Raw genomic sequence first — 13,342 nt, 5'->3', positions numbered from 1 at the left:
AAAAAAAAGGAAATGTCAGCAATGGAAAGAATAAGGTTAGATTTGGAATTAGGGAAAGAAGGGCAATGCATCGTGGGAAAGTAGCGGAATTCGGCGTGGCTGATAAAATATTTACTATCATAAAAAGCAGCTAAATTTTCCTAAGAAAAACTTGCTTAGATATTTGTTCAAGACACCACAAGCCTTAACTTCCGCCGTTGATCCAAAGCACCCAAGTATACTTTTGTTACTGGGTGCTGACTATTAAAATTTAGATATTTGTTTACTATTTTCTATATAACTACCGAAGCTCACATTGGGGTTGATGGGTATTGGAGCACCACAAATTAATACGTAGATCCGCCCCTGAGTATAAATAAAATGAAAGTGACTGTCAAAAAATAAACGCATTTAATTAGAAATAAAATAGGACAACTTCAGCTTATTGCAAAACTTGAAAATATTGTCATGCATACAACATTAGCTTTTCCAATAAAACTTACAACTTTTCCTCCTTTATCCCTTCCCTCGCATTTCTCATGTAGTTCCAGGAATTGATAGAATTCTTTGCCCACGAGCATAAAGAAGACTGCAAGATCAGTTTCACCTAAACCATGAAACAACAGATAAGCAAGTACTATAGTTAGTGCCAAAGCACCTAATTATCTTCCATTGTATTCAATGCATCAGTTACAGAAATTAATAGAGTTCTTTGCGCACAAACATAAAGAAAAGTGCAAGATCAACATCACATAAACTATGGAACAACATATAAGCAAATAGCATATATAGTTAGTGCAAAAGCAGTTAATCATCTTTCATTGTCTTTAGCGCATCAATTACATGACTTCATATTCTTCTATGTAATTAGTCAAATATTTAATGTATAATATATCAAGATTGCACAATTTATGAGGATGGGAAAACAACAGAAATAGCGACAAAAACAGAAAGAAGTTTTATATTAAAGACAAAGTATTACCCAATCCATATGTACTCGTTAGTTCCACCTAGATATTAGTATGTATTTTCCCCCAAAAGAGTATGAAAGTAGCCTATTAGTTATAGATTAAAATCAGTTAATTAAGTTGAGGAAAATGTGTGGATGTTTCTCAATTATTAAGCAAGTGGGATACTATTCTTGAAGACAACCAGATCATCACTGAAAAAGTATAGTGATGACCCAGAATTTTGCAAGTGTTCAATAAAATCTACTAATAAATTGAGCTTAATCTCAGTAGAAACACTCATGCAACCTCTAGAACGGCGTCTGCATATAAATTAAACTTTAAGTGTAACTGAACCTTACTGTTTCAAGAATATTAGTTAGCAAATATAAGTAATGATGCAATAACTTAAATTAGAGAAAAGGAACATTCTGCCAATAGATATGTAAAGTGAAATATATTTGGTGCTAGAAAACTGAAAGCGGTGTTTCGACATTATAAATATGTACAATAACACTTTAGAACAACATATAAGAACATAGGATTTATATTATTCTCTAGAATAAAACCAAAAGTATTTTGAAATTGCGCAAAAAATGTAAGATACAAAGATAACTCTTAAAGCTAGATTAGATTGTCTAAGTCAACTGATTAAATAAGTTCTATAATATGCTGAAACGTTAAGTAGCTACAAAAACTCTTAAGGAGTAGTTTTCTTCATGAACAGAGGATTTATAAGGTTCATTCCTCACCTCGCAATATGAGCCACCTACAACACTATCAAGCAGTTGCGTTGCAATCCTTGCTTGTTTATTCCCATATGAAATTCAATAAAATCTTATGTACACTTGGAGATCTTTCACTCGTTCGGTCTTGTCCATAACCAAAATGAGAGAATAATGACAGAATGCTCAAAAACTCAATTTTGAACCTTAGGATAAAATCACAAATTTCTTAATGAAAATACAAAATAATAATTAAAAAAAACAAAGAAAACAGGACTCCCTAATTAATCACCATTTTGCTCCATCGTAGCTTAACTCTCACCACTGAACCTCTCCTTATTTCTCTTAATCTTCTTGAAGTTCAACGACAACTCATTTTACCACCCAATTGACGACGTTGTTGAAGCATTCATGGCTTTAGATATCACCGCCAACTCCATTTTCGTCAACCGATAATTCAGCTCATCTTAAATTAAAACTCCTTTGGTTGGAAGACATTTTTTCACAGACTTATTACAGCAAAATATTTGCTTTTCAAATAGCTCTAAAAAAAGCAAACAAAAAAGCACCTTAGTCGACTTTAAGAAGCGCATTTTATTGTTTATTCTATTAACAATACAAAGGTAATCAAATGCAATACAAGGCCGCAACAAATTTATTGCAAAGTAAATATCTTAGGTTCTAAATTTACCATTATTTTTATGTAAGAATTAACTAAAGCCTATTCCTAGAAAAACTATCTGCCAATTTCAAAAATTAGAACTTCAAACTTTTTTGACATACTAAAAACTATGGAAAAATAATGATGTTTTACCGTCCAACTACTATTTAATACGACTGGTTATAGGAAGCTTGCTTAAATTCAAACTTAACTAATTCCTGAATCCAAGTAGCCTTCCCCTTTCAATTGTTATTCTTCCAACTTCTCTAATCTAACTTACATACAGTCCTATCACAGAAAGATAACTCCACATGAAACTAAGTTCACTTCAATTCTTCATGGGTCCAAATATCTATCTTAACAACATTAGCGAGCACTTTTTAGTGATAAAATTACAGTTCCTACAGCATATTTAGCCTCAATGGTTTGTTGAGGCAGCTACTTCTATTCCTGTATAAATCACAACATCAAAAATAACAAATTTTGCAAAAGAGACTGCTAAATTCTACAGTGTTATACACCAAACATTGCAGCATTAGTCAAATGTGACTCAAGATACAGACGCAGTCACACAATCGATAATCTGAAGAACTTATCCGGATATATATACATATACAATCTAGAATTCAAAGAAGTACAAAAATGGCCAGCCAATCATATGCGATTTTTCGCAAGTTTGCCCCATATATTTTTTTACAGATATATATGTAAAAATTATATAGATAGAAGTGTTAGCCCATATTGTTTCCTAGATATTCTTATGCTAAAATTTGGTTAAAATTTTCACATTTCATGATTTGTACTTGGTCCTTCATTTACTTTGGATGTTTATGCTCTTTGGAGCCAGTTATCGAAGCATTTGATTCAAGGTTTATTTGTAGCTATCTCATCCAATAAACTTCAGTTAAATAGAGGTATTCTCTCCTGCAATATTTCATGACAGAATCTTTACCTTTGGTCAAAATATTTGTTAGTGTGAGTGGTCAGTTTATAGCCTTCTCCTAAAGTTGCTAAATTGCTCTACGCAAACAACTAAGGTACTAATGAAAAAATACAAAACAGAAAGAAAAAGAAAAAGAAAAAGAAAGAGTCTCTTATCTTCACTGAAAGTGCAAAATACATTCTGGATGACTTCTTTATAATTCATTCACAAGAAAAATGAGACATCAATTACATGATAAAGCATTTGCAATCTTAGAGATAAACACTCGCTTAATCCAACAGAAATAATTTAATGCAAGAAACAAAAACCAAAATTGAAACAAGCAGAAAAGAGAAGGGACAAAGACATCGTTAATATTCTTTTCGAAGTATTAGCGTTTCTAATTCAACTTTTTATTACATTGAAGAATTTTGTCAAACACCTAAACAACAAAAGCCATTGATATTTCTCAATAGAAATACAGATAAAGATAAATCAAAGAGATGGTAGAAGTGATACCCACTAAAAAATACGATCGATGGAAGAAAACACACTGCAAACTTAAGAACAAGAGGAAATAAAGAGGAGATAAAGAGGAGAAGGCGTTAGATACACAGGGTATTTGTTCTCCTGGAAGTGTTAGATTGAGATGAAAAACCAGCGGTGATTGCCACACGTTAAAATTAGAATCCCACGTGTTAGCTATATAGAGAGCCAGTGATAGACTGAATATCTTTGAAATGACAGAAACACCCTCAGATTATTTTTAATTCCAGGAAGCACACATGTTGACCTTGAGGTGCCTGCTATTCCCTCTTATTAGCAAGTAATATTAACTCTATTTTCTTGAGCTAGAATAACTCTTTTGGCATGAGGCAAAACTAGACAGACAACAACAGACTACATAGATATAGAGTATAGACTGATTACTCTGTAATTAACACTGAGCTCCGCGGAATCAACACTATTTGTATCTTTTCTAAAGCTATATTCTCCCTTATGTCTATTATATTAATTGAATTATGGAACTTTCTCAAGCACAATAAATTTGAAGCCATGGAACTGCTAAGATGGATGAAAAATGGGATCAGAAGACAATACCTTGACACACTATTTACATAAGTGTATATAGCATAAGTTTGTATGATAGTGTTACAACTTTTACAGAAGACAAATTAACTTATTGACCAAATGAAACGTGTGATTAACCTACAGATCCTTCAAGCTTCAAGCTCATTAGTTGGTTCACCTCAGCACCAAATTCATCAGGAAGTTCATTGAAAACATCTCGGCAAAACCCAGAGATCATTGCAGCCATTGCTTTTTCATAGTCGATTCCTCTCTGCTGGAAGTAAAACAACTGATCCTCACCAATCTTTGAAGTTGTGGCTTCATGTTCTATCCGGGCAGAGGGGTTTTTGGCCTGTCAAAGTAATGCCATATGTAAATACAGAGATGGAAAATTCAAAATACAACAAGGATTGACCAAAATGATCCGAGTTCTCAATCAAACTGATCTGAGTTCCAACTAGCGCCGGAGTATCATATAGACATGTAGCAAGAGCATCCACGACAAGGCTTGATCAAAATGACAATTCATATCAATGTGTTTAATTTAATCTTACCAATTCCAGCTACCAGCGATAACTATCAAATTCATGTAACATCTGACTAGGAGCTTAAAAACCACACCAAACAGAAACAAAATGTTCTTTACTAATCTGTTTCTACATACAAACCACAGAAGCTTTCTGAGAGATCGTAAAAAATAGAAAGACGGATAGGGTAATCCATTCAAGAATATAAGAGCCTATAGATTGCTTTGGACTATTAGTTTGTACTAGTTTCCCCAACAAATCACAAGGGATGGGAGCGTGTTTCCTGCGGCATTTTACTAGAAAACTATCACATCCAGAATTTAATGCAGGTAAAGTTTCCTAGACTTGACAAAATTTAAGATGGTTATCGAAGGCCACTGAGTTGGACTACATTCATTAGTAATGTACTTCATCTGAACGAAGCACAAAGAATAGTTATTCAAGCAGACGAGCATGCAGTTTGCTGCTTGTTAAAACATACACCACATCCATTACAATTTCTATTAGTATCGTCTCCACGCAGAAGTAAATATTAATCTTCAGCGACTGAGGTGTTAGTTTACGGCATGTATATAGTGTAGTATTGTCCCACATTGGTAGAGGAATAGTATGTCCTTGTATAGTATAGCTATAAATAAGGACCTCTTGTATTGTATTGTTCATCTAATATCAATAACATATTCTCTCCCGTGCCTTCTCACATGGTATCAAAGCAATTGTGAGAGACTTATCACTGTGCATAAATTCCAGCGATTCCGAGAAAGAGAACTCAGTACTTTTTTTAAGGCTGTTTTCTATCTGCTTCATCTCTGTCAGTGTTGTGAAAAATCCAACACTACCACAAGAGTCGTCATTGTCCGGCGACCAAACCCCAGTGAAAAGCTCCGGCAGAAGCCACCTCACGCGCCTCCACGCGCCACCAAAAACTCATGCGCGTGAGCTCGCGCGCCGGCGCGTACGACCACTTCCGGCCATTTTTTGAAAATCTTCCTTCAGAACAATTGGGTCGCCTCGTAATTCCGATCCTACCCCTACTGTTTTCATTTCATTCCGACAATTTTGAGTTTTTTCCGACAGCTACAGTAGATTCCGGCAGCTACAGTTTTTCAGTATTCTGTTTCTGTGTTTCCGTACTCTGTTTCAGTGGATTACAGTTGATTCTTTTTCTTATTTGGTAATAATTTGCAACAATGTCTTTGGAATTTGATGCTTTTGGGTCTAGAAACATGAGTTCTGGAAGCTCTAGTGTTATTATTACCTCGGAACCTTTAATGGGAGGTTCAAACTACTTAGATTGGGCTTCATCGAGTTGTGGTGTAGAGGTCAAGGTGTTCAAGATCATCTAATCAAACAGTCTAGCGATGGAGATGAAAAGGCAATAGCACTTCGGGCAAAAATCGATGCTCAGTTATGTAGCATCTTGTGGCAATCTATTGATTCCCAGTTGATGCCCTTGTTTCGTCCATTCCAGAAATGTTATTTGGTTTGGGCAAAGGCACGCACCTTATACACTAATGACATATCTCGCTTCTATGATGTGATATCGCGGATAACAAACTTAAAGAAGCAGGAATTAGATATGTCTACCTACTTGGGTCAAGTACAGGCAGTCATGGAGGAATTTGAGAAGTTGATGTCAGTTTCTACTAGTGTGGAAAAACAACAAGAGCAGCGACAGAAGATGTTTCTTGTTCTTACCCTCGCTGGACTTCCTAATGATCTTGATTCAGTACGCGACCAGATTTTGGCTAGTCCGACTGTCCCGACAGTTGATGAATTATTCTCTCGATTACTCCGCCTTGCTGCAGCACCAAGTCCACCAGTGATCTCATCACAGATACTTGATTCCTCTGTTCTTGCATCCCAGACAATGGATGTTCGGGCATATCAAACTATGGAGCATAGACGTGGAGGAGGTCGTTTTGGAAGATCTAGACCCAAGTGTTCTTATTGTCACAAACTTGGACACACTCGTGAAATGTGTTATTCCTTACATGGTCGTCCACCCAAAAATGCTTACATTGCTCAGACCGAGACTCCAGGTAACCAGGGATTTTCTTTATTTAAAGAAGAATATAATGAGCTCCTTCAGTATCGAGCAAGTAGGCAGACATCTCCACAAGTAGCCTCAGTTTCTCAGACTGATACTTCTGTTACTGGTAATTCTTTTGCTTGTGTTTCCCAGTCTAGCACTCTTGGCCCATGGGTCATGCACTCAGGCGCTTCTGATCACATCTCTGGTAATATATCACTTTTGTCAAATATTGTATATTCACAGTCTCTTCCCACTGTTACTTTAGCCAATGGATGTCAAACTAAGGCAAAAGGAGTTGGACAAGCTAATCCCTTGTCTTCTATCACCCTAGATTTCGTTCTTTATGTCCCTGGCTGTCCTTTTAGTCTTGCATCTGTTAGTCGTTTGACTCGTGCCCTCCATTGTGGTATATATTTTATTGACGATTCTTTTATTATGCAGGACCGCTCCTGTTGCGGACCCTGCTCCTAGTACACCGATTGCACTTCGGAAAAGTATACGGACCACACTTAACCCTAATCCTCATTATGTCGATTTGAGCTATCATTGTCTGTCATCTCCCCATTATGCTTTTATATCTTCTCTATCCTCAATTTCCATCCCTAAGTCTACAGGTGAAGCATTGTCTCATCCAGGATGGCGACAGGCTATGAGTGACGAGATGTCTGCTTTACATACAAGTGGTACTTGGGAGCTTGTTCCTCTTCCCTCAGGTAAATCTACTGTTGGTTGTCGTTGAGTTTATGCAGTCAAAGTTGGTCCTGATGGACAGATTGATCGACTTAAGGCCCGTCTTGTTGCCAAAGGATATACTCGGATATTTGGGCTCGATTACAGTGATACCTTCTCTCCCGTGGCTAAAGTGGCTTCAGTCCGCCTTTTTCTATCCATGGATGCGGTTCGCCATTGGCCCCCCTATCAGCTGGACATTAAAAATGCCTTTCTTCACGGTGATCTTGAGGATGAGGTTTATATGGAACAACCACCTGGTTTTGTTGCTCAGGGGGAGTCTCGTGGCCTTGTATGTCGCTTGCGTCGGTCACTTTATGGTCTAAAGCAATCCCCTCGAGCGTGGTTTGGTAAGTTCAGCACGGTTATCCAGGAGTTTGGCATGACTCGTAGTGAAGCTGATCACTCTGTGTTTTATCGGCACTCTGCTTCAAGTCTCTGTATTTATCTGGTAGTCTATGTTAATGATATTGTTATTACTGGCAATTATCAGGATGGTATTACCAATCTGAAGCAGCATCTCTTCTAGCACTTCCAAACTAAGGATCTAGGCAGATTGAAGTACTTTCTAGGTATTGAGGTTGCCCAGTCTAGCTCAGGTATTGTTATTTCTCAAAGAAAATATGCTTTAGACATTCTTGAGGAGACGGGGATGATAGGTCGCAGACCTGTTGACACTCCGATGGATCCGAATTCTAAACTTATGCCAGGACAGGGGGAGCCGCTTAGCGATCCTGCAAGCTATAGGCGGCTGGTTGAAAAATTAAATTATCTCATAGTGACTAGACCCAACATTTCTTATCCTGTGAGTGTTGTAAGACAATTTATGAATTCTCCATGTGATAGTCATTGGGGTACAGTTGTCCGCATTATTCGATATATAAAATCGGCTCCAGGGAAAGGGTTACTCTTTGAGGATCGAGGTCACGAGCAGATCATTGGATACTCAGATGCTGATTGGGCAGGATCACCTTCTGATAGACGTTCTACGTCTGGATATTGTGTTTTAGTAGGAGGAAATTTGGTGTCCTGGAAGAGCAAGAAACAGAATGTAGTTGCTCGGTCTAGTGCAGAAGCAGAATATCGAGCAATGGCTATGGCAACATGTGAGCTAGTCTGGACCAAACAATTGCTCAAGGAGTTGAAATTTGGTGAAATCAGTCGGATGGAACTTGTGTGCGATAATCAAGCTGCCCTTCATATTGCATCAAATCCGGTGTTCCATGAGAGAACTAAACACATTGAGATTGATTGTCACTTCGTCAGAGAAAAGATACTTTCAGGAGAGATTGCTACAAAGTTTGTGAGGTCGAATGATCAACTTGCAGATATTTTCACCAAGTCTCTCACTGGTCCTCGTATTGGTTATATATGTAACAAGCTCGGTACATATGATTTGTATGCACCGGCTTGAGGGGGAGTGTTAGTTTACAGCATGTATATAGTGTAGTATTGTCCCACATTGGTAGAGGAGTAGTATGTCCTTGTATAGTATAGCTATAAATAAGGACCTCTTGTATTGTATTGTTCATCTAATATCAATAACATATTTTCTCCCGTGCTTTCTCACAGCTTAATAAAATTCCAACCAACGCTTAATTTGGTTCCAAAAAAATCAAAACACACCCACAGTATCATGCACAGGGATACCATGGTAGTTGCTTTTCATCCAACACAGGTTTTACGGACATATTAAAAGTTAAAACAACACATCCTCTCATGGCAACCAACGTCAAACGAAAGCAAGCACCCCCCCCCCCGGTTTCATTTCCACAAGTAACATATGACCCAACAAGGAAAGAGGCCGTTTATTGACCCGCTGGACAGCTCAATGATTTCCAAGCCGACTTCCCAGCATAGACCTTATTAACTTGTTTTAACAGCTATTCCAGAAAAAGAAACTAACTACAGTGCTGTACATTTATTAAACCTATTCTTCTCAGCTCCTGTGGAATGATTCTAATTTGAAGGTGGACCTTTTCTTTCTCCCCCTTTTCTACAACTGGAATTGGAGAAATCTTGGATAGGGGTAGTAGCTTAAATACATTGCTCCTGCACTATGAGAAAGGGGAAATGGAACTTAATGATACCAGCATCTCGCATAAATCAGGAGAACCACCGAATGCAGTAAAGTACACTGGGATCACAAAAAAGCATGTTTTCCACCTAAAGAGTAACAAGGTCATATTTGACAACTATGTACTTTTCAAGGTAGAGAGCTAACATTTACAGAATCACAATTTACCTGAAGAACTATTTATCGAGCAGAGACAGAAAGCAAAATTACAGTTCACAGAATCACAGAGAGCAATTTACCTGAATGTATGGATAAGTGTTGGCTGCAGCATTATCACCAATGAGCATCGAATCACACTGGGAGGAGTTCCGAGCATTCTCCGCATTTGATAAGACCTGAACTAGTCCTCTGTAACAGTTTCTAGAATGTCCTGCTGAAATACCCTTTGAAATAATCCTACTTCTAGTATTCTTCCCTTTGTGTATCATCTTCGTTCCTGTATCTGCCTGCTGATAATTATTCGTCAACGCCACAGAATAGAATTCACCAACCGATTCATCACCCTCTAACACAACACTTGGATACTTCCAAGTAATAGCTGAGCCAGTCTCCACTTGTGTCCATGATATCTTCGATCGAGCCCCAGCGCAAAGTCCCCTCTTTGTAACAAAATTATAAATCCCTCCTCTACCTTCCTCATCTCCAGCATACCAATTCTGCACGGTGGAGTACTTAATCTCTGCACCTTCATGGCAATACAATTCCACAACAGCAGCATGTAACTGATTCGTATCATATGAAGGTGCTGTACACCCTTCTAAATACTCCACAAAACTCCCTTCATCCGCAACAATCAAAGTCCTCTCGAATTGTCCAGTCTCCATTGCATTTATTCTAAAATAAGTAGATATTTGCATAGGACACTTGGTGTTCTTGGGTATATACACAAATGATCCATCACTAAACACAGCTGAATTAAGAGCCGCGTAAAAATTATCTTCAGGGGGCACAACTCTAAACAAATACTTCCTGACTAAATCTGGATGTTCCCTAATAGCCTCAGAAATAGAACAAAAAATAACACCAGACTTCTCTAAAGTCTTTCTATGAGTAGTGGCAATAGAAACACTATCAAGAACAGCATCAACAGCAACATTTGCTAAACGATTCCTTTCATTTAAAGGCACACCCAATTTATCAAAATACCTAACAAGCTCAGGGTCAGCCTCATCAAGACTATTCAAAGTTGGTTTCTTTTTAGGTTCTGAATAATAAACAATATCTTGAAAATTAATTTCAGGGTACTTATTATCAGACCATTTAGGCTCTTTCATCTTAACAAATTTCTCATACGATTTCAACCTGTACTCAAGCATCCAATCAGGCTCATTCTTTCTTGAAGAAATTAACCTTATAGTTTCCTCAGAAAGACCTTTAGGCAGTGAAAAAGATTCAATTTTTTCATTGAAACCCCATTTATAGTCTCTTTTCAAGAATTTCTGAAGTGGGTCGTCTTCATTTGAGGTTGCAAAAGATGATTCTTTACCTGGGGCCATGACATCATAGCTTACATCAGCAGCTCTAATCTTGAAATTAGCTGAATTTGGGCATCTGGGGGCAGGTGATTTTAGCAGAAAGTTAGACCCTTTTGAGAGTTTAGGTTGCTCGGTGATGGGTTGAGGACAGAAGCTTGAGATCCCGTTGGTGAGAAGAGAAGCCATAGCTGATGCTTAGGAGTTGTTGGAAGATAGAGAGAACAAGGATGAGAAGGCAAATATGAAAGTTTGGTTTTTTTATTCTCCTTTGCTTTTGGAAATATATGTACATTGGATTTGTTTACAATAAGGATTGGTGTTTTTCTTTTTTCTGTGGTGTCTGATCTTAAAGATGTCGTATGCTGACCACGTGCCTCTCTTGAGACCGGCTTCATTATCATTTATCTCTAATCAAAGATTTAAGAAAAAAGAGGAAAAGGACATTTTTTGTGTCAACTTATTCTATGGAAGGGAATAACTGCCAAATTTAATCACATGAACAATAATCAATATTAGAGGACAAATTTAACGCAATAGTTGCGCTTGAGAGCTATACATTATACATAGTAAGAAAACAAATACATATTTATGTTAAATTTCAAATTTTCTTCGGTTCTAAGTATTAATCATTTTGGCAAATTAAATTTATGTTAAAGTATTTGATATTTTAGAAAAAGTAAAAATTTATTTTACTTTAGGGAGATGTTAGTTAAGTGAGATACTTATAGACAGAAAAATCATATTTTAATAAATGCCCTTATGATAAAAGTTATTAAATATTTTATTTAAAAGTGTACAAAGAGTTTAAAAGTCATCAAGTAATATAAATTGGAAGTTGTATCTATTGTCACAAGAAACAGTTGTTATAGTTGTATTTATCAATTTTTATCATTGACATCGATTACGATTTACGTGATTGTGATTTAGCTTAGCAAAGTATAATGTGATGTCACTGTTGAAGATGAATTCAGGAAGGTGAGAGAAGTACATTAGTCTATTTAGAGGATGAAAAAGAAGTAAAACAGCGAATTAAACCTTTAATTTTTATGTTTCTCGCCCAATGTTTGATATTCACGTTGAAGCTAAATTAGATTGGCATAAAATCTTTCCTATTAGAACGTTTTTCATACCCACAAGACATTTGATAACACTATTTTAAATTTTTTTAGATAAAGCCACAAATAACTTGTTGGCTAATAATTTAGTTTAACTAAATTATTCAAAGTTTAACATGTTTTAAGATAGAATCACACAAAAGTCTACTATACAAATTGATGTTTTATACGTCAATACCACACAAGAGGGGGTGATTTGTGTGGTGTCCAATTTTGCGCGTGCACAGATTATAGAAGGATCTGGTTCTTCTATGTGTTCCAACTACTACTGTTGCAGAATAATAAGTACAGAAAATAAAGAACACAAAGATTTTTACGTGAAAAATACTTGGCTCAAAAGGTGAAAAAACCACGACCTACTTCCCAGTAGGATTTTTCCAAAACTCTTTACTAAATCAGTGAGCCAAAACAGCATTTACAAAAACTCTTTTGTAAACCTAGGATTACCTCTAACCCTTTGTAGCAAACTAGCCTCTAGCTATTTGCGACAAACTTCAAGTTAACTCTAACTTGAAAACACAAAGTACCTATTACAGACGCTTCTACATAAAGCTAAAAAGGTACAAGTTAAAACCATCTACTACAAATAACTAGACTAAAAGACAACAGTTGGAACTGGTTCTTCTAGCTGGTTCAAGTAGCGTCAGATTCGCACACTCAAATATCACTCGAACTGCTTGCAAAATTGCCTCGTTATTTTGCTCTCAATTCTTGCTTAACTTCTGCTTTTGTGCGTTACTGTACAATAAGAACATTCTGTAATATATAGGAGTTAGTAGATAAAGAATTAACTAGAATCCTATTGCTACTCTTCCTTGGTGAGTTCTAGTTAAACTCAACTCCTAAAGCTTTCCTTATCTTAGATACTATTCTTACTAAATAAGGAGTCCTTCTCCTTATCATTTTTGTAATCTTTTCAATCAGGAGATATCTCATTCTACCAGAATACGCTTATCTCCTGCATGTGCACCTCACGTGCCTTGACTCTGCCGGTGTCTATGTCTGCCAGTGATGGACCCGATTCATATCTGAGTTCCTTTGTCAATCTTCAAAACTATTCTCTTTTTTGGGCAAACAAA

At 36.8% G+C, this 13,342-nt stretch overlaps 1 protein-coding gene across 1 annotated transcript; it reads right to left on the bottom strand.

Annotated features, from left to right (window-relative positions):
* Window positions 1-4,316: 4,316 nt before the first annotated feature.
* Window positions 4,317-11,441, bottom strand: LOC104120292 (iron-sulfur cluster assembly SufBD family protein ABCI8, chloroplastic). Its single transcript, XM_070195663.1, has 2 exons — window positions 9,913-11,441; window positions 4,317-4,657 (listed from the first exon to the last, which is right to left on the bottom strand). Exons 1-2 carry the CDS (start codon window positions 11,332-11,334, stop codon window positions 4,439-4,441), a joined length of 1,641 nt encoding a protein of 546 aa, XP_070051764.1. The 5' UTR covers window positions 11,335-11,441; the 3' UTR covers window positions 4,317-4,438.
* Between the last annotated feature and the right edge of the window lie 1,901 nt (window positions 11,442-13,342).

The sequence above is a fragment of the Nicotiana tomentosiformis genome, chromosome 2, assembly GCF_000390325.3.
Source record: "Nicotiana tomentosiformis chromosome 2, ASM39032v3, whole genome shotgun sequence".
Taxonomy (NCBI): Eukaryota; Viridiplantae; Streptophyta; class Magnoliopsida; order Solanales; family Solanaceae; genus Nicotiana; species Nicotiana tomentosiformis.
Note: the sequence above shows the minus strand (reverse complement) of the source record. Positions and strands in the feature narration are given on the sequence as shown.